The sequence below is a fragment of the Pelecanus crispus genome, chromosome 12 (assembly GCF_030463565.1).
Source record: "Pelecanus crispus isolate bPelCri1 chromosome 12, bPelCri1.pri, whole genome shotgun sequence".
Lineage (NCBI taxonomy): Eukaryota > Metazoa > Chordata > Aves > Pelecaniformes > Pelecanidae > Pelecanus > Pelecanus crispus.
Window position 1 is genome coordinate 13,300,786 of NC_134654.1, and position 26,497 is coordinate 13,327,282.

General features: G+C 57.5%; 1 protein-coding gene across 1 annotated transcript; it reads left to right on the forward strand.

Annotated features, from left to right (window-relative positions):
• MLXIPL (MLX interacting protein like) lies at window positions 1-26,279 on the forward strand. Its single transcript, XM_075719969.1, has 17 exons — window positions 1-296; window positions 11,319-11,425; window positions 11,584-11,666; window positions 11,877-11,966; window positions 12,753-12,797; window positions 13,103-13,301; window positions 14,034-14,111; window positions 19,136-19,350; window positions 19,429-20,026; window positions 20,675-20,748; window positions 21,220-21,403; window positions 22,088-22,200; window positions 22,386-22,505; window positions 23,723-23,850; window positions 24,223-24,346; window positions 25,544-25,673; window positions 26,158-26,279. The coding sequence occupies exons 1-17, from the start codon at window positions 1-3 to the stop codon at window positions 26,277-26,279; spliced, it is 2,706 nt and encodes a 901-aa protein (XP_075576084.1).
• The last annotated feature ends 218 nt before the right edge of the window (window positions 26,280-26,497 follow it).

The following is a 26,497-nucleotide window of genomic DNA, read 5'->3' on the forward strand; positions in this document are numbered from 1 at the left end:
ATGGCAGGAGCTCAGGTGGGGCTCCCGGGATCCTTTCCGGAGCCCCCAGTTGGGCCATGCCCCGTGTCTGACTCCGACTCGGACTCCGAGGACACGGCTGTCGGTGGCACAGGACCCGGCGCCGGGGAGCAGAACCCCTCCCAGGTCATCCACAGTGGCCACTTCATGGTGTCGTCCCCGCACAGCGACTCGCTGCCCCGCCGGCGCCACCACCGCACCGAGCCTGAACCAGCTGATCCCCGGAGCATAGACCCGACCCTCACCCGGCTCTTCGAGTGCATGAGCCTGGAGTACAGGTGAGTACAAGATCCCTCTTGCTGGCATGCATCTCATAGACCTCCCCCCGCCTCAGCTCTTTGAAGATATGGGGCTGTCTGAGCACCACTGCCCCTCCGGAAACCTGCTGCTAATTGCCAACTGATAGCATCCTTGTATTCTTGTCCATTGGGTTGTGATGTGTAATCTGCTCAAAAAACGCCACCCTGGGAGGGTTCGGGGAGAAAGAGCTGGTGCTGAGTTGTTGGCCATGGAGCCAGATGAGAAGTTCCTTCTCTCTTCACATGCAGCTTAACCCTCCTCCACCTTCCCATGAGATCTGGAGTCACTGCACCCAGCTGTAGCACCCTCACAGCCAGGTTCTGCACACTCTGTAGAGGAGCAATAACTCTGTGGCAGCCAGTGCTCAGTCTTTGGCAATCCAGCCCAGAGCAGGAGTCCTGCCTTCCCGTCCTTGACTCTGCCCACATGTCCCAAGGTTATTCCAGGACATGCAGAAGCACTTAGGGCTGGATGGCGGCACAGGGCTTTGTCCAGGGCCTCCTGAAAGCTTCCCCGCTTCTCTCCTGCAAAATCAGATGGGTGACTGCATTGCTCCCCCAACCACACAAATCACCCAAACTCAGAATGCTACAGACCTGCTCATCCCACAGCTCCTTGGTGACAACAGGAGAGCCTGCATCATGTCTCTTAGCACCTTGGTCCACATTCTTAGAGGCAGCTCCCCTCTTTGAGTTCTCTCAAGCATAGCATCAGGGTGACTTGCTCTACTATCATCAGTGCAAAACTGCTTGCATAGCTTTCCCAAAATGTCCAGGTGAAAACCTGGAAAGATGATGTCCTACTGACACTGCACAAAAACAAAACCTCAATAAAACAGCCTTGAAGAGTTGCCCATTGCATTGTTCCACACAGGGTCTCATTCAGTTGCTGACCTCTCAGGTATGCCTTGAAGTCCCTGAGTGCTCAACACGATGGAAAATGTGGTCGCTGCCAGAGCAGTCCTGGTGACACTGGGCACTGGGACAGCACTCCAAGGGTACTAGTTGCCACACAGCTGTGTACATTTGGCCCATCACTACATCCAAGATTCCATGGTTTGCTTGCAGCCGGTGTGGAATGGCTCTCCTCCAGGGTGCTGGTGAAGCTGGCACTCTGCGGGAGCACAGTGAGTGTCAGCGTGGGGTGACTCAACAGAGGGTCATGCTTCCTGGTCAGGCAAGTCACTGCTGAGTGACACGCACAGGGGACATGGAGGCACTGGTGGCCTCACTCTCTTTTGCTGTTGCAGCCCCATACCAGTACATCAGCTGTACTCTGATCCTTGCAGCCTGGTGCTGGAGAAGCAGACACTGCTGCACCCCAGGGTGCTTAAGCACTTGACTCCTGAGACGCACTGCAGCCTCCATGTGCTCCTGAGCTCTGGTGCTCCCCACGCAGAGGGGAAAGGAGCAGGGTGTAAGTGCTTTGGCAGGTGGAGCAGACCACAGCAGCTGTATGCCATCCAGGGCTGGCCGTTACATTGCAGACATAGCTCCATCACTCCAGATCTCTCTGCCCCTTGGACTCTTTCAGGTCCTTGTTTCCCTCCTGCACTGAGCATGACAATGCACACACCAGCCCCAAGCCCAGCACTATGGCAAACTGTAACTGCAGTTGGACAGTAGTCCTCAGTGAAGAGGATCCACATCAGCTAAAAAGCATTAGTGCCACCACTGATGGCCACCCTGAAGTCCAGAGTACTAGAGATGTCTCCTGGCTGCCTTGGTGCAAGACTAGGTCTTGCTCAGCACCTGTGGGAGCAGTTCTTCATCTGCTGTGGAGCCAGGGTAGCTGCAGGCCATGGGACCCAGCCAGGGAAACATTGACATTGGATGTTCTCCAAACTTCATGCACAGTTCTTCTTTCTTGGAGTTCCTTCTATCCTTACACACTCTCCCCCTCCACCTCTCAGCTGTCATGCTCCGCAGCTTGCCAGCACCCTAAAAACAGGATGACAAGCATTGATCAGGGATGAGGTTCAGGTGTCTCCACAGGTGGGATTGGACTCTGGTTCTAGAGCTGGCCGCTCTGCTGTTCATGCATTTCTTTTCTGCCTTTGGAAACCTATGGCAGCTTTGCTAGTACATTTTTGGCAGAGTTGTAAGCAGTAGTTGGAGGAAGGTATCAGAGGGGGAAAATGGTGTTTAAAGATACTTGGCGCACCTCTACTTTTAGTCTTATCTGATTTGATACTTCTCTGCATCATCTTCCATTTCACACCTTCCCTCCCAGCCAGATTCCTCAGAAGGGGTGTTGGTGCATCACAGCTTCAGTTGGAGTGGCCAGCCAAATGTCCTCCAGCCGTCAGGAGTGCATCCACAGTTATGTTGTAGACTAACTCCCTAACAAAGCAGAAACCACAGAAAGGGATCAGTTGGGAGGCACTTCTGGAGTTCATAGTCCAAACCCTGTGCAGGTCAGGGCTATCACCAAAGCCAGATCAGGTTGCTCAGGGCCATCACTCTGATGGATGGGGACCAAGGATGGTAAGCCCATCACCTGTCCACCGTGTCCCAGGGCTGTACCACTCTCATAGGGAAGAGTGCCATCCAGGGCTCTAATTGGAGTTTCCCTTGTTTCAGCTTGTGTCTGTCGCCTCTTGTCCTTTCTTGGTGCATGTCTGAGAAGTGTCTGGCTCCATCTCTATAGCCTCCTTTGGGTAGTTGAAGACAGTAAGCCTTCTTCTAGATCCTCTCTTCACCTTCTCTTCTTCAGGCTGAACAAACCCATCACTCACCCTCCTCTTCTGTCATGTACATTAGTCCCCAACCATCTTAACATTCTCCTCCAGAATCACTCCACTTTGTGAACCTCCCTCTTTTATCAGGGGGACCAATCTGGATGCAATATCCAGACCTAGCCTTACCAGTGCAGAGTTGAGGGGAACTATCACTTCTTTTGACCTGCTGGCTGAGCTGTGACTGTTTCAGCTATCCATTCCTTGCTGTCCAAGGCCTGGCCCACACCATTTCAAAGGCAAGTACACTAAATTCTCTCTAAGCACTTGTTTTTCAAAGGCTGTTAGCTGAACAGCCATTTAGGTAGCTCTAATTCCTCCCCTCTCCAGCATTCCTCTGTGGCACTTCACAGATGTTTATGGCAGTCCTGTCTCAGCTTAAGCAATCACCCCAAGGATCTGATGTTTTATTCCCCCATGGGCTGGACTGTGCATCACCCCCTCGGTGGGAAAGAAACACTCTCTCCAGATCAAGGCTTGCTTCTGGCAGGACTTTGTTTCTTCAGATACCTCAAAGAGAGTCAACTCCCCCCACTGAGGTCTTTCTCCTGGTGCTGGAGCTAGGGATAAAGCAGTTCCCAGGCCCTTGGTACCCATTTTCCAGGTCACTACTCTCCTTCCAGCAGCATTCCTGCCAAAGACTTAATTATTCTCTTCTACTCCTTCTTCTCCTGCAATCTGCTGCATTTCTTGAATCCCTTCCTTAGACTGCTGTTTCTCCTGTGGGTGGACCTCCCTGCAGTACACATGGGCTTCCCAGGTTCCCCCAAAAAGCTGAGCATGTGGAGCCAAGCTCCTTTAGGAACTGTTCATGCTATGACCTTAGCACAATCTCCCCACCTGAGCCAGCTTTCTCCCCATCACTGCAGGGTCACTCCCTGGTGTCCTGTCTTGCAGAGCTGGTCTCCTGGGCTCACCCACCTTCCTGTCACCCATTGCAGAGAATCATTGGGTGACTGTCGGGGGGAACTGTCCTTCTGAAGGGAGAAAACCTGGGTGCAGATGGGAACTGCAAACTGCAGACACCCATGGTCTTATCTTGCAAACATCTATCTTGTGCTTCAGAAGAAGCATCCTGTAGCTGTTCCCAGAGTGTGATGTAGATTAACCTCCTCTTCTCCCCTGCAAATACTGAGAGGGGAGATTTAGCAGACAGGGACATCAGACTGGTAAGTGACATGGAGTATTGACTCTGCCGCTCTTGTGATTTAAAACAAGGTAGGCTTCAATTATACCCTTGCATGCCGATTTGGTACTAATTCATCCTTCTGGCAAGATGATAGCAGCCTCTGAGGCTTTCCTAGAAGTGGAATTGCTGCTATAGCTTTGCTGTACTTTCTAATTGATTCTCTAATTCACAGTGCCTTAAACACTCATGCACAGGGACAGCAAGCACCCAGGCAGAGACCCCAGTGATGCACATGCTGAGCTGCCCTCTCCCCATTTCCTTCTTTCAGGTTTAGCCTGCACTTTCCTTCGCTCTCCTGACAAATCGCTCACCTCAGTTCACTACAGTTCACCAGCATTTGCCCGCAGCCCTGTGCACTAGCTCAGACCCACTGGAAGTGGCTCGTGTTGATGTGGCCACATCCTGTGATTGCTGGGTCCACCTCCACCATTTGATGAGGCTTCAGACTCATCCAGACCTAAGACTGGGTGCTGCCTATGCCCTGGCTGGAAGGAAGCGGGGTCCTCCAGCCAGGGGAGCAGAGCTTCAGTGCTGATGGCAGCCCCAGCTCAGCAGATCTCTGCGGGGCTTTGTGGCAGGTTGGGCAGCTTCTGCTATGAATTATCCACATGATGGGCAATAGCAGGTCTAGTGAGGAGAAAGGCTCATGCTCAGGATAAACCCATCCATGCTGCAGTGTGGTTGTGCTGTCATTAGCAGCAGGGATCTGCACGCCTTTTCTCTGTCATTTCCCAAAGTCCCTATCTAACAGTACAGTACTGTACTAACAGTACAGTCTGTTAACACCTTTGTTACAACACTGCCATCGAATCACCCCTGCAGTGCCTGCCGGGGCAGAGCTCACTCCCTCCGGAGGCAGCACGGTGAGCAGCAGAGCTGGCGCAGCAGCCTTTTCATCAGCACACACAGTAAAGAAAAAAGCTCAGTCAGATAGTAGAGATTTGAAGTCAGATTTGAACACAGTTGGTTTTCGTTTGGCAGCACTTTGCAGGAAAATTGTGGTTAGATTTTTAACTTTCTTTCCAAGACTCTGGATTTTAAAACATAAAAATTCAAGAAAAAACATTACTTTGGCAGCAAAATTTGTGAGAAATCGAATGTGAGCTTTTAGGACTTCCAGGAAAGGCTGTCCTCTTTCAGCCAGTCCAGGGCCAGGCTGTGTTCTGGCACCCAGGGAGCAAGGGGCACTCTGACAGCCCCACGGTGGATCCCGCTCCAGCTACACGTGGGAAGGCTGGATCCCCTCCTGCTGACGCCCATTTCTCTTTGTGCAGCCCTGCATCTCGCCAGATCATTCCTCCCATCTCCTCTTGCTGTTGATGGAGAGCAAAATCATAGAATCATAGAATCATAGAATCGTTCAGGTTGGAAAAGACCTTTAAGATCATCCAGTCCAACCATTAACCTAACACTATCAAGTCCACCACTAAAGCAATTAAGGGTAGAGTAGTAATTTCATGCTTCCTGGCTTGGTGGCTGGCTTATTTTTTAATTAAAGTAAAAACTAGGAATCCTTAAGGTTGGAAAGGATCTCTAAGATCATCAGTCTAATCATCAACCCAACACCACCATGCCCACTAAACCATGCCCTGAAGTGCCACATCTACCCGTTTTTTGAACACTTCCAGGGATGGTGACTCCACCACCGCTCTGGGCAGCCTGTTCCAATGCTTGGCTACCCTTTCCGTGAAGAAAATTTTTCCTAATATCCAACCTAAACCTCCCCTGACACAGCTCGAGGCCATTTCCTCTCGTCCTATCGCTAACTACTTGGGAGAAGAGACCAACACCCACCTCACTCCAACCTCCTTTCAGGTAGTTGTAGAGAGCGATAAGGTCTCCCCTCAGCCTCCTCTTCTCCTGGCTAAACAATCCCAGTTCCCTCAGCTGCTCCTCATAAGACTTGCTCTCTAGGCCCTTCACCAGCTTTGTTGCCCTTCTCCGGACACGCTCCAGCAACTCAGTGTCCTTCTTGTACTGAGGGGCCCAAAATTGGACACAGTGTTTGAGGTGTGGCCTCACCAGCGCTGAGTACAGGGGGACAATCGCTTCCCTGCTCCTGCTGGCCACACTATTCCTGATACAAGCCAGGATGCTGTTGGCCTTCTTGGCCACCTGGGCACATTGCTGGCTCATGTTCAGCTGGCTGTTCACCAACACCCCCAGGTCCTTTTCCAACAGGCAGCTCTCCAGCCTCTCTTCCCCAGGCCTGTAGCGTTGCATGGGGTTGTTGTGACCGAAGTGCAGGACCCAGCACTTGGCCTTGTTAAACCTCATACAGTTGGCCTCAGCCCATTGATGCAGCCTGTCCAGATCCCTCTGCAGGGCCATCCTACCCTTGAGCAGTTCAACACTCCCACCCAGTTTGGTGTCATCTGCAAACTTACTGAGGGCACATTCAATCCCCTCATCCAGATCATTGATAAAGATATTAAACAACACTGGCCCCAAAACAGAGCCCTGGGGAACACCACTTGTGACCGGTTGCCAACTGGATTTAACTCCATTCACCACAACTGTCTGGGCTCGGCCACCCAGTTTTTCACCCAGCAAAGAGTACACCTACCTAAGCCACGTGCCATCAGCTTCCTTAGGAGAATGCTGTGGGAGACGGTGTCAAAGGGTTTACTGAAGTCCAGGTAAACGACGTCCACAGCCTTTCCTTCATCCACCAGGTGGGTCACCAGGTCATAGAAGGAGACCAGGTTGGTCAAGCAGGACCTGCCTTTCATGAACCCATGCTGGCTGGGCCCGATCCCCTGGCTGACCTGCACATGCCTGTTGAGCACACTCAAGATGAAACTCTCCATAATCTTCTCCGGCACCGAGGTCAGGCTGACAGGCCTGTCGTTCCCCATATCCTCTTTCCGGCCCTTCTTGTAGGTGGGCGTCACATTGGCAAGCCTCCAGTCATCTGGGACCTCCCCTGTTACCAGGGCTGCTGATAGATGATGGAAAGTGGCTTGGCAAGCTCCTCCACCAGCTCCCTTGGTACTCTCGGGTGGATCCCATCTGGCCCCATAGACTTGTGAGTGTCCAGGTGGCATAGCAGGTCATTAACTGCTTCCTTCTGGATTATGGGAGCTTCATTCTGCTCCCCATCCCTGTCTTCCAGCTCCGGGGGCTGAATACCTTGGGGATAACTGGTCTGGCTATTAAAGACAGAGGCAAAGAAGGCATGAAGTACCTCAGCCTTTTCCTCATCCTTGGTGGCAATGTTCCCCCCTGCATCCAGTAAAGGATGGAGATTCTCCTTGGCTCTCTTTTTGTTGTTAATGTATTTGTAGAAACATTTTTTATGATCTCTTACAACAGTGGCCAGATTCAGTTCTAGCTGGGCTTTTGCCTTTCTAATTCTCTCCCTGCATGACCTAACAAGATCCCTGTACTCTTCTTGAATTGCCTGCCCCTTCTTCTGAAGGTGGTAAACTCTCCTTTTTTCCCTGAGTCCCAGCAAAAGCTCCCTGTTCGGCCAGGCTGGTCATCTTCACCACTGGTTCATCTTATGGCACATAGGGACAGCCTGCTCCTGTGCCTTTAAGACTTCCTTCTTGAAGAATGCCCAACCTTCCTGGACCCCTTTGCCCATCAGGACTGCCTCCCAAGGGACTTTCCCAACCAGTGTCCTGAAGAGGCCAAAGTCTGCCCTCCGGAAGTCCGTGGTGGTAGCAGTTTTGCTGGCCCTCCTCCTTACTTTGCCAAGAATCAAAAACTCTGTCACATCATGGTTGCTAAGCCCAAGATGGCCTCTGACCACAACATTTCCCATGCATTCTTCTTTGTTTGTAAACAGCAGGTCAAGCGAGGCACCTCCCCTGGCAGGCTCACTTACCAGTTGTGTCAGAAAGTTATCTTCCACACACTCCAGGAACCTCCTAGACTGTTTCCTCTCTGCTGTGTTGTATTTCCAGCAGACGTCCAGCAAGTTGAAGTCCCCCACGAGAACAAGGGCTAGTGATCGTGACACTTCTGCCAGCCGCTTATAGAATGCTTCATCTACCTCTTCATCCCGGTTGGGTGGTCTATAACAGACTCCCAGCAGGACGTCTGCTTTGTTGGCCTTCCCCCTCATCCTTACCCATAAGCACTGGACCTTGTCATTACAATTGTTGAGCTCTATACAATTGAAACTCTCCCTAACATAAAGAGCCACCCCACCACCTCTCCTTCCTTGTCTATCCCTTCTGAAGAGCTTATAGCCATCCATTGCATCACTCCAGTCATGGGAGTCATCCCACCATGTTTCTGTGACGGCGACTAAGTTGTAGCTATCCTGCTGCACAAGGGCTTCCAGCTCCTCCTGTTTGTTGCCCATGCTGCGTGCATTGGTGTAGAGGCACTTGAGCTGGGCTATCGATTTCACCCCCAACGTTGCCATGCCACCCTTGGGCTCCTCTCTAGTGAGCCTGGTTATATCCCCTTCTCCCTTCAAACCTAGTTTAAAGCCCTCTCGATGAGCCCCGCCAACTCATGAGCGAGAATCCTTTTCCCCCTTGGAGACAGCTGAACTCCATCTGTTGCCAGATTTTGCTATGAAAGCAGGGGCTACAACACCTTAAACATCTGGAGTAGCTAAATGAATCATGAAGCAAACAAGGTGCGACTGACTGAAACAGAGCTGGTGCTGACCCACACTGGGTTTGGTCCCAGGCTGAGCCCTGCTCCCACCTTGCTCCATCCCACAGAGACCCTTTAGCCAGTAGTGGGGTCTGTGTCCCCATATCTCCAGCAGCGTGGGGCATTGGGACCTCCAGCCTGTTTGGGGTATCCCAAACCCTTCTCACGGCTCAGCGTGGGGTTTGCATCCATCTCCCTCGGGAGATAATTTCAGGAAAGGGTGGGGCCATTTTCAAGGTAAATCAGGGAGCAGAGATAAGCCTGATAAGCCCCAAAACTGAAAGGATTGTTAATGGGGAAAGGCAGCAGTTAGTGGCAAAGCCCAAAGGCCCCCCACCACAGGCTCCGGATGGTCCTTTAAGCTGTCTGTTGGGGTGAGTGACACTGGTGAGGAGCATGGCCGGGTAGCCTTGACCAGCAGGATCTGGCCATGCACCTGGGAAACCCATCCTTTCCATTGGCTCCTCTGCTTGGCACAACCATGCTGTTTGCTTTGTGCTGCTGGGGAAAGTTCAAAATCCTGGTGATAGCGGAATGGCCAGCGCATAGCCAAGTCCTTAACTCTCTGCAGGCTGGAGCTGCTGGGACATGGGTCCTTCCCCAGCCCCTGGGGCTGTGGGTCAGGCTGGGTCTCCCTGGGCAGACTGTTCCTGTCCGCTCTTGTGGGAGGGAGCACCTGCTCCCAGACAAGTCCCTGTATCAGGCTCTGGAGCCAGAGGGGTCTCCAGTCCTTGTCCCCCAAAGTGAGATGGGACAGCAACACTCTCCTCTCCCCTCTGCCCCAGCATGTTCCCTCCAGCCACAGAGCCATGCAGGACTGCACAGGGGCCTTGCTGCCTACACTGCTGCCTGTTTGGGTCACCTGGCTCTAACTTTAAGGACAGCACCCTGTTTGCAACAAGCCACCTGCCTGCTGGGCTGCACGGAGCTCTAAGCTGAGCTCTGAGCCGAGCCAGCACAGCTGCTGAGGAAGGGAGCCCCACTTGCCATGTTGTGCCATGCCGTGCAGCAGGAGGCAGATTTCAAGGCAGGTTAATGTCGAATCGGTAGAATCAGCCAGTCTTTGTTTGAGGGTGCTTGAAGGTTTCACAAGCTTGAATGAACAAGTATGTGGCTTCTTAAAGCATTAGCTGAGCATTGCTCTCATCCCCAGCCATCTCCATGGGGACACAGCTCAATGGCATCTTGGGGTGCACCCGAAGAGATGCTGGCAACAACAGGTGGATACAGCACCCTTACACGCAGCCCAGGCTCTACCTTTCTTCCTCCCTCCATATGCCAAAGATAAGTGGAACCCAAAGCAGCACTGAGATCTTTAAAGGACAAATTCTTGGCTGGGGAGGGACATGGGCCTCCTGGGGATGGATGTCATGCAGCCCCCAGCCTGCTCTCAAAGGGCCCCTCCATGCAGCTAGCATTTCCCCAAGGCCATGCCCTGGTGGGTGGGAGAGCTGGGGCAGCTGCCAGGCTCTCAGGGAGAGGTGAAAAGGACCGCAAAGTAAGGCAGAGAGACCCCAGCCTACCCTGCAGAGCTCCTAGGGCAGTAGGACTTTCAGGACACCTGCCAGTGGGTGCACACAAGGGGGTTATGTCCCTTGGCTGGAAGGAAACAAGACGATTAGTGAAATGAGGCTGCCCTCACTGCAGGCCCCACTAGGGACATCACCACCACCACAATGAGCTGCAGAACAAACATGGCTGCCTCCAGGAGCGGGGAAACAGGAAGGAGGGAGCCCAGCTTGGGCTGGGGGCTGGGGCGAGGGGCACAGGTTTGCCATATGGGTGCAGAGAGGAGCCCAGGGCAGTGCTGGGCTGTGGGCAGGGCTGGTCGCACTCTCGGCCGCTCTTGGGACACAGGCAAGCATCCCTTAATGTCCTTAACATCTTCCAGCTTGCTGTCCTGCCTTCCCCAGACCCACGCAGATGGCTGCCCCGGCCTGCCCTGCTGCCTGCACCTGCCCCCAGCTGCAAGTAGCATTTCCAAGCCTTGCCTGGCATTTGCTGCAATGCAGCAAGAGCCACAGCAACACGTGTCCCCAGGTGTGTCGCCTGGGTGGGAGACTTCCCTTCCCATACCCCAGGGCTGGGATGTAGCCGTCCTGGTCAGGGACAGCAGGGTCCCACCTCAGACCCGGGGTTCAAGCCTCAATGAATCAGTTCCTCCATGTGCTGTTCTTTAATCCCAGGAGCTCGAGAAGCGTCATGTGGGTCTGTGAAGGTCCCAGTTTAGGTCTGTGCTGCTGTCAGGGTGAACAGGAGCTCAGGGTGCTCCCTTGGGTGCTCCCACGGGTGCCAGGCAAGCAGCCTGCAGCAGAGCCACACAGATGTGCCTGCTGCAGACTTGCCACCAGGCTGGTGGCCCCAGGCATATCTTAAAGCATGGCCCCCTCAGGACATCCCAAACTGGGAGGGCTCTGGGATGGTGCCCCTCAGCTTCTCCTTTGCTTGGTGTTTTAGTGGGAAGCTGGTGTCTCCAAAATGGAAGAATTTCAAGGGCCTGCGGCTGCTTTGCCGGGATAAAATCCGTCTCAACAATGCTATCTGGAGAGCATGGTACATCCAGTGTGAGTATGGGACCAGACCTGGCTCCGTCTGCCAAGTGCTGGGTGATGTCAAGTGGGATGGGGCTGGCACCAGGGCAGTGATGTATGGGTGCATGGGCACCCTCCCTTGTCCAGGGATGGAGGCATGGGTAAAGCCAGCTGTGTTTTCCCCTGTGCAGATGTGGAGCGGAGGAAGAACCCTGTGTGTGGCTTCATCACCCCACTGGAGGGGTCAGAGGCTGATGAGCACCGAAAACCAGAGGTAGGGCATGGTCCCTCGCAGCTCTCTGGGCCAGGAGCAGGTCTGGGTGGCACAGGTGGGACCTGGGGACACGCAGGGGGGCAGACCTCATTGTATTTCATAGATCTGCTGGGAAATGTGTTTCTGACATGGCACAAGGAAACCAGCCCTGGCTGCGGGGTGCTGGGGTTGAGGGGCTCAGCTGTGACCCCATATCCTGCCCTCCCCCAGGCTGTTGTGCTGGAGGGCAACTACTGGAAACGCCGCATCGAGGTGGTGATGAGGGAGTACCACAAGTGGAGGATCTACTACAAGAAGCGGGTGAGTGGCTCTGCCTGTACTGCTGCCCATCCCATGGTGGTGCTGACGGTGGGATGGGATGTCAACGTGCCCAACATGGAGCTGTGGCTGACCAGCAGCAGGATGTGGCAGGCTCTTGCCAGCATGGGAGCAGGATGCTGGCTGGCTGTCCCCATGGTGCCAATGGAGGGGAGCTCGGTGAGGACCCTATCCCCAACTGCCTGTGGTGCTGTGGTGTGCTCTGGCAGCCTGACCTCAGCTGACTTGTGCCCTGCGTGGGCAGGGTTTGGCAGCACACCCACAGCACACGTGTTGCTGGTGGGTCAAGCAGGGCCACAGCTCACCCACAGTGCTTCAGCTGGGCTGGGATTTGCTGGCATGCTGCTGGCAGCCACATCTCACCCCAGCAGCACATGCTGCCAGGCAGGCCAGGTGGCTCCACATCACTCCAGGTGCCCGCCCTCAGGCATGCTGGCAGCACAACCTTGGCCGCCCACCACAAGGGGTGGATCATGGTCCAGCCTCCTCCCCAGCCACTTTTTCGGGACCAATAAGGGCCAGGGGTGCCATGGGCAGGCAGGGTGCTGGCAGCCTCACACTGCCATACACCACCAGTTCCACCACTGTGGCAGCTGCTCAGCCCAGACCCTGTAGAGTAAAGGCAGATGTGAACTCATGGCAGCCACACTGAGCCAGCCCCCCAGGGACCCCCTCCCGAGCACTGCGCCCCTCTGTCCTGCCCCTGGCTCTGCACCATGCCGTGCCCGCCCTGGCTGGGGGGTGACTCAGGCTGTTGTCTCCTTCCAGCTCCGAAAGTCCACCAGGGAGGGAGAGCTCTCCAGCCCAAAGCGGGTGAGTCCACTGGGGAAGGGTGGGGAGGGGGGGAAAGGGGAGTGCAATGCAGACCCCTGCACTGGGCAGCTTGGCAGAAGGGCAGATGAAAGCCCCAGGGCATGGAAAGCCCAATGGGATGGGATGCCAAGCACTTGGGATGCTGGATTCATCCTTCTGAAAGCACCAATGTGCCAGTTGTGAAGCTTTGGAGTGATAAATGCTGCAGGGAGCATGGGAGCTGCCAGGGAGAGCAGCTGGGGAGCCAGGCATGGACCCTACCCATGAGACATGCCCACCTGGCTCCTTTGCTCCATCTCATGCAGGATGAGGATGTCTGGAGGCCAACAGAGAAATGGTGCAACCAGCTCTTCTGCAATGTGGTGCCCATGCTGCTTGGGGATGAGGAAGAGGAGCCAGGGGGTAGGCAGCACTTCAACTTGGACACCTTCCTCTCAGACATCTCTGACACCCTCTTCACCATGACACAGACACCCAGCGCCCACCAGGCACTCCCCGAGGATGGTAGGTGCCCCAGACCGTGCTCTAGCAGGATGTGGAGGAGGAGGTCCAGGCAGGCAGCATGCACCATAGCACCTTGCTGCCTCTTGGCTTAGCCCCTGAGAGCTGCCGCCTGTGTCCTTTGTGCAGAGAGGATCCCCTGGCATTCCTCCTGCCGGGGCAGGAGGAAGGGATGCTCCTGCCCTGCCCAAACAGAGTGAGAGCTCCGTTTGGGCAGGGCAGGAGCATCCCCTCCTCCGGTGACTCCCTACAGACCAGCCCGGGCCGTCCCAGGTGGGATGGGTTTAGCTGCCCAGGGAACGCTATCCCCATGAAGGACCTTGCACCAGACCCCAGGGCAGGGCTGCCAGCCCTGGGTAAGCAGCAGGCAGGTCCTGCATTCCATGGCCACTCTTTGGTGTTCCTGCCTGGCCAGGGAGCTCCTGCAGCACCAGGCAGGTCCTGTGCCAAGGATCAGCCTTTTTTCTGGGGTTCTTGGGCACCGGATGAGGTCCCAGAGGTGCTGGTGGGCAGGGTGGTGGTGATGGGATGGCCCTGGGTCTCCACAGGGTGGGCACCCATCTCCCTGCCCGTGCATAGCTGCAGGGCAGGGTGCAGCAATGCAGGGTGATTTTGGGGTGCCACGGAGGGGTGGCAGCCAGACAGGTGTGAGGGCAGTGGTGGGAGGAGCCCTGAAGGGGGGGTCTTGGGAGTGCAGTGGCTGGGCCCCAATGTTGCAGCTCTGCCATCTTCCAGCATATGTTGGGAACGCTGACATGATACAGCCGGACTTGGCACCCCTGCAGCCCAGCCTGGATGATATGGAGATCTCAGGTAAGAGCCAGCCTGGATGTAGTACCACATCCTACACAACCCAGCATGCTCTGCACCCCATGGCAGCCCAAAAATGGGGGGGTCAGAGGGTTGGCCACGTAGCAGCAGGAGCCACTGGGGCAACCAGAAAGCACCAGACATCCACTGGCATGGAAAAAGCAGCATGCATGGGCCAGGGTGCTGTGGCACGCTGCAGGGCAGGGGCTTGGCATGCCTGCCTGCACCTGGGGCAGAGCCATGGCAGGTTGGGAAGGGCCTGGCCAGGAGCTGTGGGAGGGGATTTCTACAAACAGAGGGTCATTCTAGGAGTGCCAAACCACCTCATTTTGGCTGGAGACAGAGGAAGGACAATTGTCCCCCACAAGAAAGAGGAAACCTCTAGAGACCAGGTTCTGTGCTGCTGTGTCCCCCTCCTCACCCCACTCTCCAGCCAGCCACAGGCTGAGCAGCCCAGAGGGCTGGCTTGGAGCTGGGACCCCGTGCTGGGCTGTGCTACATCCCCTGGGGACAAGTCACTGTCCCTGCCAGGCTGGCCCAGAGACAATCCTGGCACTGGTGTCCAGCTGGGGCAAGGGGACTCCCAAGGGGAATATCAGGAAGTGGGCAATGGCAGCCTCCTCCCATGGGGCTGCCACCACCGCTGCCATGCAGGCCCTGAGCCACGCGTGTGAGTGCCATGGAGTCAGCTGGGACATGTCCTCATCCCAGCTGTGCAGCACAGTGTTCCCATGTGCCAGGGCAAGGTACTGCTGGTGCATGCTGCACCAGGGACCAGCTCTGCCCTCAAACGTGCCAGAGCCAGTAGCCTGGGCACACTTTGCAGGCTGGGAGCCAGTGTGGGTTGGAGGCTGCAGCCCTCCCAGCTGCCTCAGGCAGCACCAGCACCTCTAGACCCCTCTGTGCATCTGTGAGCACCCTGCAAGCTCCATGGCTGGTCTCCACTTCCTTCGGCGGGAGGAAACAAGGGTGCTTGCACCATACAGCTGCAGGGTGATGCAAGACCAGATGCTGGCACGGAGCAGGCTGGGGCACTCTGATGTGCTGGGGCAGGCAGTGGGATGCCCTGGGGATGGATGGGGTGGTGTCATGGTTTAGCCCCAGCCAGCAACTAAGCACCACGCAGCCACTCGCTCACTCCCCTTACCCCGATGGGATGGGGGAGAGGATTGGAGGAGTAAGAGTGAGAAACATTCCTGGGGTGAGATAAGAACAGTTTTATAATTGAAATAAAGTAAAATAGTAATGCTAATAGTAACAGTATAATAATGATAATAATAATAATGATATACAAAGCAAGTGATGCACAATGCAATTGCTCACCACCCGCCGACCAATACTCAGACAGTTCCCGAGCAGCGATCGCTGCTCCCTGGCCAACCCCCCCCCATTTTATATACTGAGCATGACGTCATGTGGTATGGAATAGCCCTTTGGTCAGTTTGGATCAACTCTTCTGGCTGTGCCCCCTCCCAGTTTCTTGAGCGCCTGGCAGAGCATGGGAAGCTGAAAAGTCCTTGACTAGCATAAGCAGTACTCAGCAACAACTAAAAACATCAGCGTGTTACCAACATTCTTCTCCTACTAAATCCAAAACACAGCACTATGCCTGCTACTAGGAAGAAAATTAACTCTATCCCAGCCGAAACCAGGACAGGTGGGAAGGCTCTTGTCACCCCTCCTCGGCTCATTCCCTCCAGAGGTCCCATCAGAATGAGCCGTGCTGGGAGGAGTGTCTGTCCCCACTGCGGGACCTTTGCCTCCTGTCCCCAGGTGCCCCATGTGGACATCAGTTGCTGGGAGGTGGGACAGCTCCAAATGGGTCAAATTGACACTTGACAAGTGTCACTTCCCCTGAGAGGTCCTGCATGGTGCTAGAAAGCTGCACCAACCCCTTTCAAGCAGCACCTCACCACAATGGTGTCACAGCAGCAGCCCCAGCACCTCTCTTTGTGGGCCCAGCTGCTGTTCATGCCACTGGCATGGCATGGCCTCGTGCTCAGCAGGAGATGGCAAGGGGCACAGCAGTGCCCATCTGAACCAACAGATTTCTATAAGCAGCCAAGTTGTCTTTTTTCTCTTGGGGAAAAGGCCCGCATTTTGCGCCAAGGTGCTGGCTGGGAATGGGATGGGTCTTACTGCAAGCCGCTACATCACAGGAAAGCATCCCTTCCTGTTTTGCCCATGCCCAGTGGCTCCACATAGGGGACTGCTGGGGCTGGGGAGGATCCCAAGCCTAGCTGAGTCAGGGACGGCACCCCAGGTGTGGCTGGTTGTCCGCCCAGGCACTGGCTGCTGAGTATGGCTGGAGAGAGGCTTGTGTGCCCTGGGGCAGGGCAGCACCCTGCGGGGTGCTCAGAGACTTGTGGGTGGGAGTTTTGTCCTGGATGTGGCATTTCCTGGGATGCTGTGTGGAGCAGCTCACCCCGATGATGAGAGGTTACAGTCCTGCAACAGCCGAGTGCTGTGTGAGCGATGTGCACACTGGTGGGACACAGGTGTGCGCTGAGCGGTGAGAGTGTGTGCAGTGGAGGTGTAGGAGCAGAGAGGTGTGCACACGCCATGTGATGGGCAGTGCCAGGGCTGTGTGACCGTGGGGCCGTGGGAGGTAGTGGGGAGAGGAGATGGAGAGTGCATGCTGGGTGTTGGGTGCCAGAGCTGTGGGTGCCAGCCAACCCAATTATGTCCCCAAGGCCACTTTTCTAGCAGGGTGTGTGATGGCTTTTCATGGCTTGGGAGCAGAGATACCCCCAGCAGCCTTGTGCAGAGCACCACAGTGCCAGCATGCAGGGTGGGCACCACAACGGTTGGTGCCGGGCTCCCACAGGGTCACAGGGCTGTCATGATGTCTGGTGGCTGTGGCAGAGCTCGGCGCCTGTCAGTCAGCATGTGCAAACCAATCCCCAAATGAGGAAGTACCTTGCATCCGCAGCGGGTGCCAGAGCTCAGTGTGGGGTGGATGGAGAAGTCCTGATGGCAGAGGCGAGGGAGCAGCCCAGCCCCATGTCCTGTTGGCACCATGCTCCAGGTAGGACCTGTGCCGGGCACTGGGGAGATGGGGGCTGGGCTGGCTGTCCCATGGGGTGGCATCATCCCGCTGCACTGCAGAGCTCTCCCAGAGCCTGGGGCCAATGCTGCAAGGTCCTTGGTTTGGGAATGAGCTCTGTAGCCCCGATCCCATTGGAGAGCAGCCCCAGGTTTGAATGGGATGCCAAAGGTGTGGTGTGCTGACCATACAGGCTCTTCTCCCTTGAGCAGCGACATGCCCTGGCCATGCTGCATGGCCTGGGAGCAGGTCAGGGTGATTCGACAGTGGAGAGGAGCATGGGCAAGAGCTGTGGGGTGGGGAAGGGGCAGGAGAAATGGAGGACAGGGTGCCCAGGGGCTGGCAGCCACCTTCCATCACTGCAGCACAGTGAGAGGCACAAGAGGAATCGAATCTGCAGAGCTGGGCACCAGAAATGCCTATAAATACCCGCAGAGCTTCAGTGCTGGTGGCAGGGTACAAGCCTGGCATGGGCACAGTGGACGGCTGGGGGCAGCGTGGAGCTGGGTGCTGCACCCTGGGGAGGCTGAGACCCTGCCTGGCAGCACCACCGAGTACCGTCCCATGGAGGGGCAGGGGTGACTCTGCCATGCTCCTGGGCATTTACCGTGTCCTTGGTAGGGGGAAGGGGCAGTCTGAGGGCTGAGTGGGGCAGCTCAGTGGCAGCACTGTCCCATCTTGCACTGGTGTTACCCTTGGCTGGCAGCACATGGCACTGCCGGAATCGTCACCATGCTCAGCTCCATGGTATCCCACTCTGATGACATTTGCTCCTCTGGTGCAGATTCAAAGGGTCTCAGGCCTTTGCGGGTCCCAGCCAGGGCACCCCGGATGCTGGAGCCTGTGCCACAGCCTGGAGGGAGCACAGAGTCCTTGCAGCCCTGCTGGTGCCCATGGCATGGCTGCACATGCAGGGAGGCAGAGCCAGCATGCGGGCTCAGCTGGGCTCTGCCAGCAGCAGCACGGGGCCTGGAGGCAGTGATGCTCATGCCAGCCAAGGGGTTGGGAGCATGGCCATCCAGAGGGGATGCGAGTGCCTGTGTCCTGGGGCAGTTGCTCAGGCACAGAGCCTGTGCCAGGGGCTGTTGGTCAGCTGCCTGCAAACCCAGCCAGCGCTCCTGCTCCATCTTATGGGGAAGCGTCCAGCAGCCCCATCTGTGCCCCACAGTCATCCTCTATGGGGAAAACCCTTCCAGTGGTGATGCCTGAGCCAGCACTGGCACAGGCAGTGGCAACACCAGCACCAGGCTGAGGCATGCATGGGGCTGATGTGCCTGGGGAGCTTGTTTCACAGGGGAGTCGGCTGCCCAGAGTGTCAGGCCAGCCCTTTGTACCACAGTGTCTGGGCCTGCGGAAGGAACAGTGTTGTGGGAAGGGGAGAGGAAGGGAGAGGGAGTCGCAGCAAGGTCATGGGGCTCGGCTCAGCTTTGGGCTTCGGGAAGGCCATGGGATGTGGTTAGCCGCAGGCTGCACGCACGGCAGTGCCAGGGCGGGGAGATGACCATTTGCTACAACCCCAAGGGACCATACCCTGCAGCTTGGGGACGCTGTGAGCCACTCTTCCGAGCCTCCCTGCTGTGGCTGCCCCTCAGTCTGGGTGTCATGGTCCCTGCCCCAGCCGGGAGCTGGTTCAGGAGGAGCAGTACAGCCACACACAGCCCTGGGAGCAGCCCTGGCACTGGAGCATGTGGCGCCCAGCTGGGTGTCGGGGACAGGGACAGGGTCCCCACCCATGGGTGGCACCCCTGGGCGGGTTTTCCTGTCCCCATTTGTGTGGCAAGGCTGGCCCCGGGTGTGTGAGCTGCCTCTTTCCTCCATACTCCAGCATTTCACAACCTGGATGTCAAATCTGCTGGGAGAGCTGGGAGCTGCCCTGGCCGCACAAGGTGAAGGAGGGACTGGCAAGTCCCTGGCAGTGCCGGTAATGGGCTACGGCTCCCCCCAGCGTGCCTCAGGGCTTGTCACCCCCCTCTCTGGGAAGGTGCCCTCATGCCTGTCACTCTGTCTCCACTTGGCCCTGCAGATATCTTCACCAGCCACCGGCCACCGCCATCGCAGATGCAACCGGGCTACCAGGAGCTGCCCTGCTTTGTGCCCATGGCTGAGCCCCTGTTCGGCGGTGGGGGGCCCCTGATGGGCACACGGGGGCTGCCCACCAGCTCTGAGGCCCCGCTCCTACCCAGCACCCTCCTCCAGGTGAGCGGGACCCCAGCCCACAGCCCATGGCTGCCGGTGCCCCAGCTACCCCCCTTGACCCTCCCGTGTCTCCCACAGCCTGGCGGTGCCTCCCAGCTTGGCCTCCACGGCACCTTCCTGGGCCCTGAGATCCCCTCGGCACCCCTGCCCCCCGAGCCCTGCGCCATGGCACCCAGCAGCCTCAGCCCCCAGCTCCGACACAAGCCCCTGCTGCAGTATGGCCTCCCTGGCAAGTGCCTTGGCCTGGAGCCGCTGGGACCCCCCTACGCCCCCCCCATCCCATCCCCCGGGGCACCACTGCTGGGCCCAGATCCCCCGTTCTCCCCTGCTTCGGCCCCCCAGTCCAAGTTCCCCTACATCGGCTCGCCTGGCCCCTCGCTCCTCACCCAACCCGCATCCCCTCTCTCGGCGCCCTGCTTCACCCCCCATGCCCCAGGGCTAGGCTATGCCACAGGCATGGTGCCTCCAGGATACCCCATCCCAGCCACCCCCCAGCTCCTTCCCCCTGTCCTGCTGGGCAACCCTAGGTTTGCCCCCTCCAAGGGGCTGCCCCAGGGAGGGGGTGGGCGGCCAAAGGCAAAGCCCAGTGGCACCAAGGCGAAGAGGCTGCCAGGACCCCCCACGCCACCCCACCTGGCTGTGCCCAACCCCTGCTTGAGCCAGCTGCTGACTGCAGGTAACCCCATGGGCTGGGGGGGTGGGGGTGGGGATGCAGGGGCAAGCCAGTGGCAGGGGGGGGATGCTATGGGGGAGACCAGAGGTGGGATCCCGCTTTCTCCCCAGGGTTGGGACACTGGGGATGCTGGGCAGGGCACGTGGCTATCCCCGTGGCAGAGCAGCACCAAACCCAGAAGTGAAGCTGTGCCCAGGGGAGCCCTCCCCAGCTCCAGCAGCCCCGGGAGGGAGATGGGGCCCAGGTGGCCCCAGGGCTTGGCCACGGGCACCACTGCAAAGTCCCTGTCTCCCCTGCCTGGTCTCCACAACCCTCCATGGGTGGGCTGAGGGGTCACCAGTGTGCTGTCTGACCCACTGCCCGTGCATGCGATGGGACAGGTCCCACAGAAGTTGTTGTGTCCAGCCCCATGCTGGGCTGAGGAGGGGCTGGGGGTCTCTGCCTGCACCAAGGCTCCCAAGGATGTCCCCACTGCAGGGAGAAAAGGCACCTCTCTCCAATGGCCTTTGACCCTTCCCTGGAGCAGACAGGCAAGGAAGGGGCTGCAACAATGCTGGTGCTGGGGGCTGGCTGTCCCGTGGGGCAGGAAAGGTCACCCAAGCCCTGACACCCTCACACAGCAGCACCCTTCTGCTCCCTGCCCTCTTGCAGCCAAGCAGGAGCCAGCCCTGGATGCCCCATGCCTGATGGGCACAGAACTCATGCCTGTGTCCCCTGTCTCCCTGGTAAGCACTCACCTACCCCCCAGGTTAGGAATTGTCCCCCCAGGTAAGGAAGTGCCTTCTCCTGGTTGTGGGGGCAGCAGTAGAGATGGGGCAGGTGGGGAGATGGGGTTCTGTGGGGTCACCCTTTGCACTATGTGGCTGGACAGGCACAGGACATGTGGACAAGGTGCCCGGGTGGCAGGAGTCACCTGAGTGTTTTCTCCCATAAAAGAAACAGGGCAGAGGTGGGAAACACCCCACTTCCAGGGCCCCTTTCCTAGCAATGCTGCCCTGGGGCAATGGGGCTGGGGCTGCCCCTGCAGATGGTGGGATGCCCGGTGGGGATGGGGCTGCATGTCCATCTCCCTGGTCCCCTCACGGGCATTCAGCTGTCAGTACCTGGGCACCACCTGACCAAAGGGGAAGGTCTGGTCCCCGGCATGCATTGGGCACTGGCCCCCCGACCTCCCACTTCCCTCTGCCTTCTCCCAGCAGCAGAGCGCTGTCCCCGATGTCCCTGCTGCCTTCCTCTCCAGAATGGCCCAGCTGAGCCCAGGACTGGCTCCTGGCTCCAGCCCTTCCCAAGCCGTGCCAGTGCCGGTGCCTCTGGCGGGCACCCAGCCAGGCCCACTGCTGGTCCCCAAGGCAGAGCAGCTGTCCCCCACATCGGCGTGTGGTGAGTCTGGGGCACCCCAAAGAGCTCCACAGGACACTGCGTTTCCTGCAGGGAGCTTGGACCAAACATTGTGGGAATGTTTCATTTTGGCTTAAATCCCAGCTATTTACATTTACCCAGCTGAGCACGGATGATTTCTTTCTGTGGGGGAGGGCACAGCCCCTTCACCTGCCTCCTTCTACAGGGGCAAAAGCAGAAACAGGAAAAGACAAAAAGGAGCAAAATGTCAGACTGTGGTTTTGAAAACCCAGAGCCTGGTTTTCAAGTGGGAAGCACCCTGCTTTCACCCGCAGAAACCAGAGCAGCGGCTGGAAACCAGGCTCTGGTGTCGTTCCCAGTTTCAGTTTGGTGCTGCAGACTGCAGCCTTGCTGCTCTTGGGACTCTCTCCTGGTGATTTTCACCCCAGAAACACTGGGAATTTAAAATGTCACATCCCAAATGTTCCCATTTCTGAGCAGTTGTAAAATGAGTGGGATTTGGGATAACACAAAGTGATAAGATGTGGTCGGATGCTGGACCAGAGCATCCCTGTCAGCTGAGCAGGATGGCTGCCCCAGGGCCAGGGTAGTGCTGCAGGCTGCTCCTCTCTGCCCATCCCAGCGCAGGACCCTGGTGTCAGCCCATCATGAGGGGTTGCTGCTGCTGCTGCCCCTCTCCCCAGAGCATCACCTTTCCTCTTCCAGGCAGCGACTGGCCCAAGCCTGGCCAGGCTTCCCCAGGACCCGCTGTGAGGCTGGGTGCTGGAATCTCCCTGCACCACCATGTGTCCCATCAGGGCAGGCCGGAGTCCAGCAAGGTATGGCAGAAGCAAGCACTGCCTTTGCTATGGGGGCACCATCTCCATATGCACCACCCTTTCCTGCTGCCCCCCAAACTCCCCCCCCACCTTGCTGTGAGCTTTGGGCCAGCCCGTCCCTGATGGGGCACATGGCTCAGGGCCATTCCCGCTGCCAGGAGGTGCCTGACAGTGCTTGCCTACAGATGGAGAGCCGCCGTATCACGCACATCTCTGCTGAGCAGAAGAGACGCTTCAACATCAAGCTGGGCTTCGACACGCTGCACAGCCTGGTGAGCACGCTGACTGCCCAGCCCAGCACCAAGGTGAGCACCCAGGGCTGTGTGGACCTGGCTGAAAAGGACCAGCCAGCTGCCTGTTGGAAAAGGACCTGGGGGTGTTGGTGAACAGCCAGCTGAACATGAGCCAGCAATGTGCCCAGGTGGCCAAGAAGGCCAACAGCATCCTGGCTTGTATCAGGAATAGTGTGGCCAGCAGGAGCAGGGAAGCGATTGTCCCCCTGTACTCAGCGCTGGTGAGGCCACACCTCAAACACTGTGTCCAATTTTGGGCCCCTCAGTACAAGAAGGACACTGAGTTGCTGGAGCGTATCCGGAGAAGGGCAACAAAGCTGGTGAAGGGCCTAGAGAGCAAGTCTTATGAGGAGCAGCTGAGGGAACTGGGATTGTTTAGCCAGGAGAAGAGGAGGCTGAGGGGAGACCTTATCGCTCTCTACAACTACCTGAAAGGAGGTTGGAGTGAGGTGGGTGTTGGTCTCTTCTCCCAAGTAGTTAGCGATAGGACGAGAGGATTTGGCCTCGAGCTGTGTCAGGGGAGGTTTAGGTTGGATATTAGGAAAAATTTTCTTCACGGAAAGGGTAGCCAAGCATTGGAACAGGCTGCCCAGAGCGGTGGTGGAGTCACCATCCCTGGAAGTGTTCAAAAAACGGGTAGATGTGGCACTTCAGGGCATGGTTTAGTGGGCATGGTGGTGTTGGGTTGATGATTAGACTGATGATCTTAGAGATCCTTTCCAACCTTAAGGATTCCTAGTTTTTACTTTAATTAAAAAATAAGCCAGCCACCAAGCCAGGAAGCATGAAATTACTACTCTACCCTTAATTGCTTTAGTGGTGGACTTGATAGTGTTAGGTTAATGGTTGGACTGGATGATCTTAAAGGTCTTTTCCAACCTGAACGATTCTATGATTCTATGATTCCATGACCAGTCCTGGGTATGCAGGGACATGGTGTGTCAACCCGGGGATGCTGTGTCCCTGATCTGCCCCCATGCATGGGGCTTCTGCCCTGCACCCCAGCCTGTGGCTCAGGAGGCTGCAAGCCCATACCAGGCACAGAGACTCACATGGTGCAGCTGTGCCAGGGTCGTCTGGAGTCTGGAGCCCGTGGCAGAAGCTGCCAAGTCTTGGCAGCAGGGAACATGGCACCTCATGCTGCCAGCCCTGCTGCATGAAGCACTGGGTGCGCCATGCCCTGCCTGCCCTGGGGGCTCCCTTCACCATCTCACCCTGTGGCCCCACAGGTCAGCAAGGCCACCACCTTGCAGAAGACAGCCGAGTACATCTGCAAGCTGCAGCAGGAGCGGGCAGCCCTGCAGGATGAGGCACAGCGGCTGCGGGAGCAGATCAAGGAGCTCAATGGCTCCATCAAGTAAGGGGAGCATGGCTGGAGGAGGCAGGAGGGAGCCACTGCCTGCATTGGGGTAGCCAGGCAGGGCAAGTGGCAGCACCAGGGAGGCAGCAGGACACAGCAGGTCTTCTGAGCACCTCCCAGGATCTGCATTGGACTCTATCCACCCTCAAACCCTGGTTGGGGGGGGGGGGAGGGGCGGGTAATGCTCAAGAGGGAGTGCTGTGTAGGACCAGAGCATGGGGCTTTGCTCCACAGCTGCCCTGGGAGGGGGACATTGCCTGGCCACCCCTGCTGAGAGCTGAGCTCCTGCCAGAGCATCTCCCCACGGGGCAGCCCCCGCAGCTCCCAGCCTCCTGAACATGGACCCACAGCGCTGCCTGTGCCCCACAGCCTGTGCCAGGAGCAGCTGCCGGCCACGGGGGTGCCCATCACGCGCCAGCGCTTTGACCAGATGCGCAGCATGTTTGATGAGTACGTCCGCTCCTCCACGCTGCAGAACTGGAAGTTCTGGATCGTATCCTTTGGGGCCAGTGCCTGCTGCTTGCTCTGACCCCTCCACCAAACACCAGGTCCTCTGGTTCACCTGCTACTCCCAGGTCTCTGGGGTCCCTCTGGCTTGAGAGGCTCTGGGGACCACAGGGAGATGTTTCCCAGCCAAGGGCACATGGTAGGAACATGCCAAGATGCTGTGGTGAGGAGGAAGCTTCTGTTACAAGGGAGGAAATAGAGTAGGAGTAAATGGTCAGTCCTTGGGGAGAAGGAAAGTCACTGGCAGAGCTGAGCTCATGCAGGGAAGAGCTCCTGGTGACATGGGAACTGGCTCTGAGAGGCAGCAGCCATCAACTAGAGATTAGGAAAGGTCCAGGCACAAAGCTGGGGACATGACTGCTTGGCTTTGGTGGCCGCATAGCACACCCTGGAAACCCAGGTGTGCCCATGCCTGGGACGCAAGTCTGGGCTCCACATGGTGGAGAGGATGGAGGGGACCAAGGGCCAGGGAAGAGGTAGTCAAAGGGCTGGGCCTGCTTCTCTGTGAGGAGGGAGGGATTAGACACACTGGGTCCATCAAGTCTGTAGAGACTGTGAGGTTTACAAAATCCCAAGGGGCAGAGGGATGGGCAGGCCTTGCTGCCCACAGTCCACTCCAGTGCAGGCAAAGCAGAGGTGGCTGCTGACAGAGTTTGGGAGCGCTGTGGAGCTCCTTCCACAGGATACTGGATATACTAAAGCCAACATGGGCTCCAGGACAATGCTCATGGTGGAGGCATCTGCTGTGGATTACTACATGCACGAAGTCACCAGTCCCCAGCAGTAGTCCCTGCAGACTGGGCGCACCAGAGGAGCACACTGGGCAGATTGGTGTCCTGCCCTGCTCCTGGGCACCTCAGAGGGCACTGCACTAGCTGGCTCCTTGAACTGCTCTGGAAGAGTTGTCTTTTGTCTAAACAACCATTTCTGGCAGCCCCAGTCATGACAGGGGTTATGCAGCTCTCCCACTGCCTACCCCAGGTGACACTCATGTCTCTGTCACCCCAGCAGTACAGGCTGGTGCCCAGCGTGGTGCTGCACGGGGGAAGGCACCCAGCAGGTCTGCTCCATCGCTGGGCAGGGAGATTTGTCCTGCTGCCTGTAGGAGGGCGCTGCCCATGCCCGGCAGGTGGGAGACCATGGCCTTGGCAAGGCTGGTCCTTAACTCCTCTGTTCCCATCAGTTCAGTATCATTATCCGGCCGCTTTTTGAGTCTTTCAACAACATGGTCTCCACAGCCAGCATGGAGACCCTCACCCAGACGTCTCTTGCCTGGCTGGACCAGCACTGCTCCCTCCCAGCACTTCGGCCAAGTAGGTGGCCCTGCTCCTGTCCATGGCACCTCGAAGAAGCTGGGCTGGCCTGCTGGCACGGACTGACAGAAAAGCAGAGGGGAAACGGATGGGGGCATCCCAGAGGGCTGTGGGGCTGGCGCTGCACCATGCTTCTGCCACATGGGAGGGAAGCACCTGCGGGATGTCCTGCAGCTGCATGCTTAGTGCTTTTCCATGCTCCTTTCACACCCATGCTCCAGCTGAGCTGGCTGCTGCTGCCCTAACCCGAGAGCCCATGTCCTGGCTTGGCAGGGCTCAGCCCTCCCCAGAACCGCACAGGGTGGGTGTCCCTTTGCCCCTTCTGTTGGGGGCTGTGGCAGGGAGCTGTCATGCAGTTCCAGGGTCCATGGCAGGGCTGGAGCAGGGATGGGAAGTGTCATCTCCCCCAAGATGGGTTAACCCGGGCCCCTTCCAACCCGCAAGGCATGGGGGGGCATCTGACATGTCCCATGTCTCCCCACAGCCGTCCTGAGCTCCCTCCGGCAGCTGAGCATTTCCACCTCCATCCTGAGCGACCCGGCCTGCATCCCCGAGCAGGCGACGCAGGCAGTGGCAGGGATGGGCCGTGGCGGCGGCTCCTCCTAGCTGCCCCTGGAGGGGCTTTCCCAGCCTTGCCAAGACCCTCGGTGCTGCCAGACGAGCACCCACCAACTGCCAGCAATGAGCTCCCGGCAGGGCTGCATGACCAGCACGGCCAGGCTGCTGGAGCACGGAGCAGCGCTGGCTGGCAGCAGCCTGGGGCCGTGGGGCTCCCTCTCCCACGGACACCGGCTAGGGGAGTCCCTGCTTGCGCAGGGGCAGGG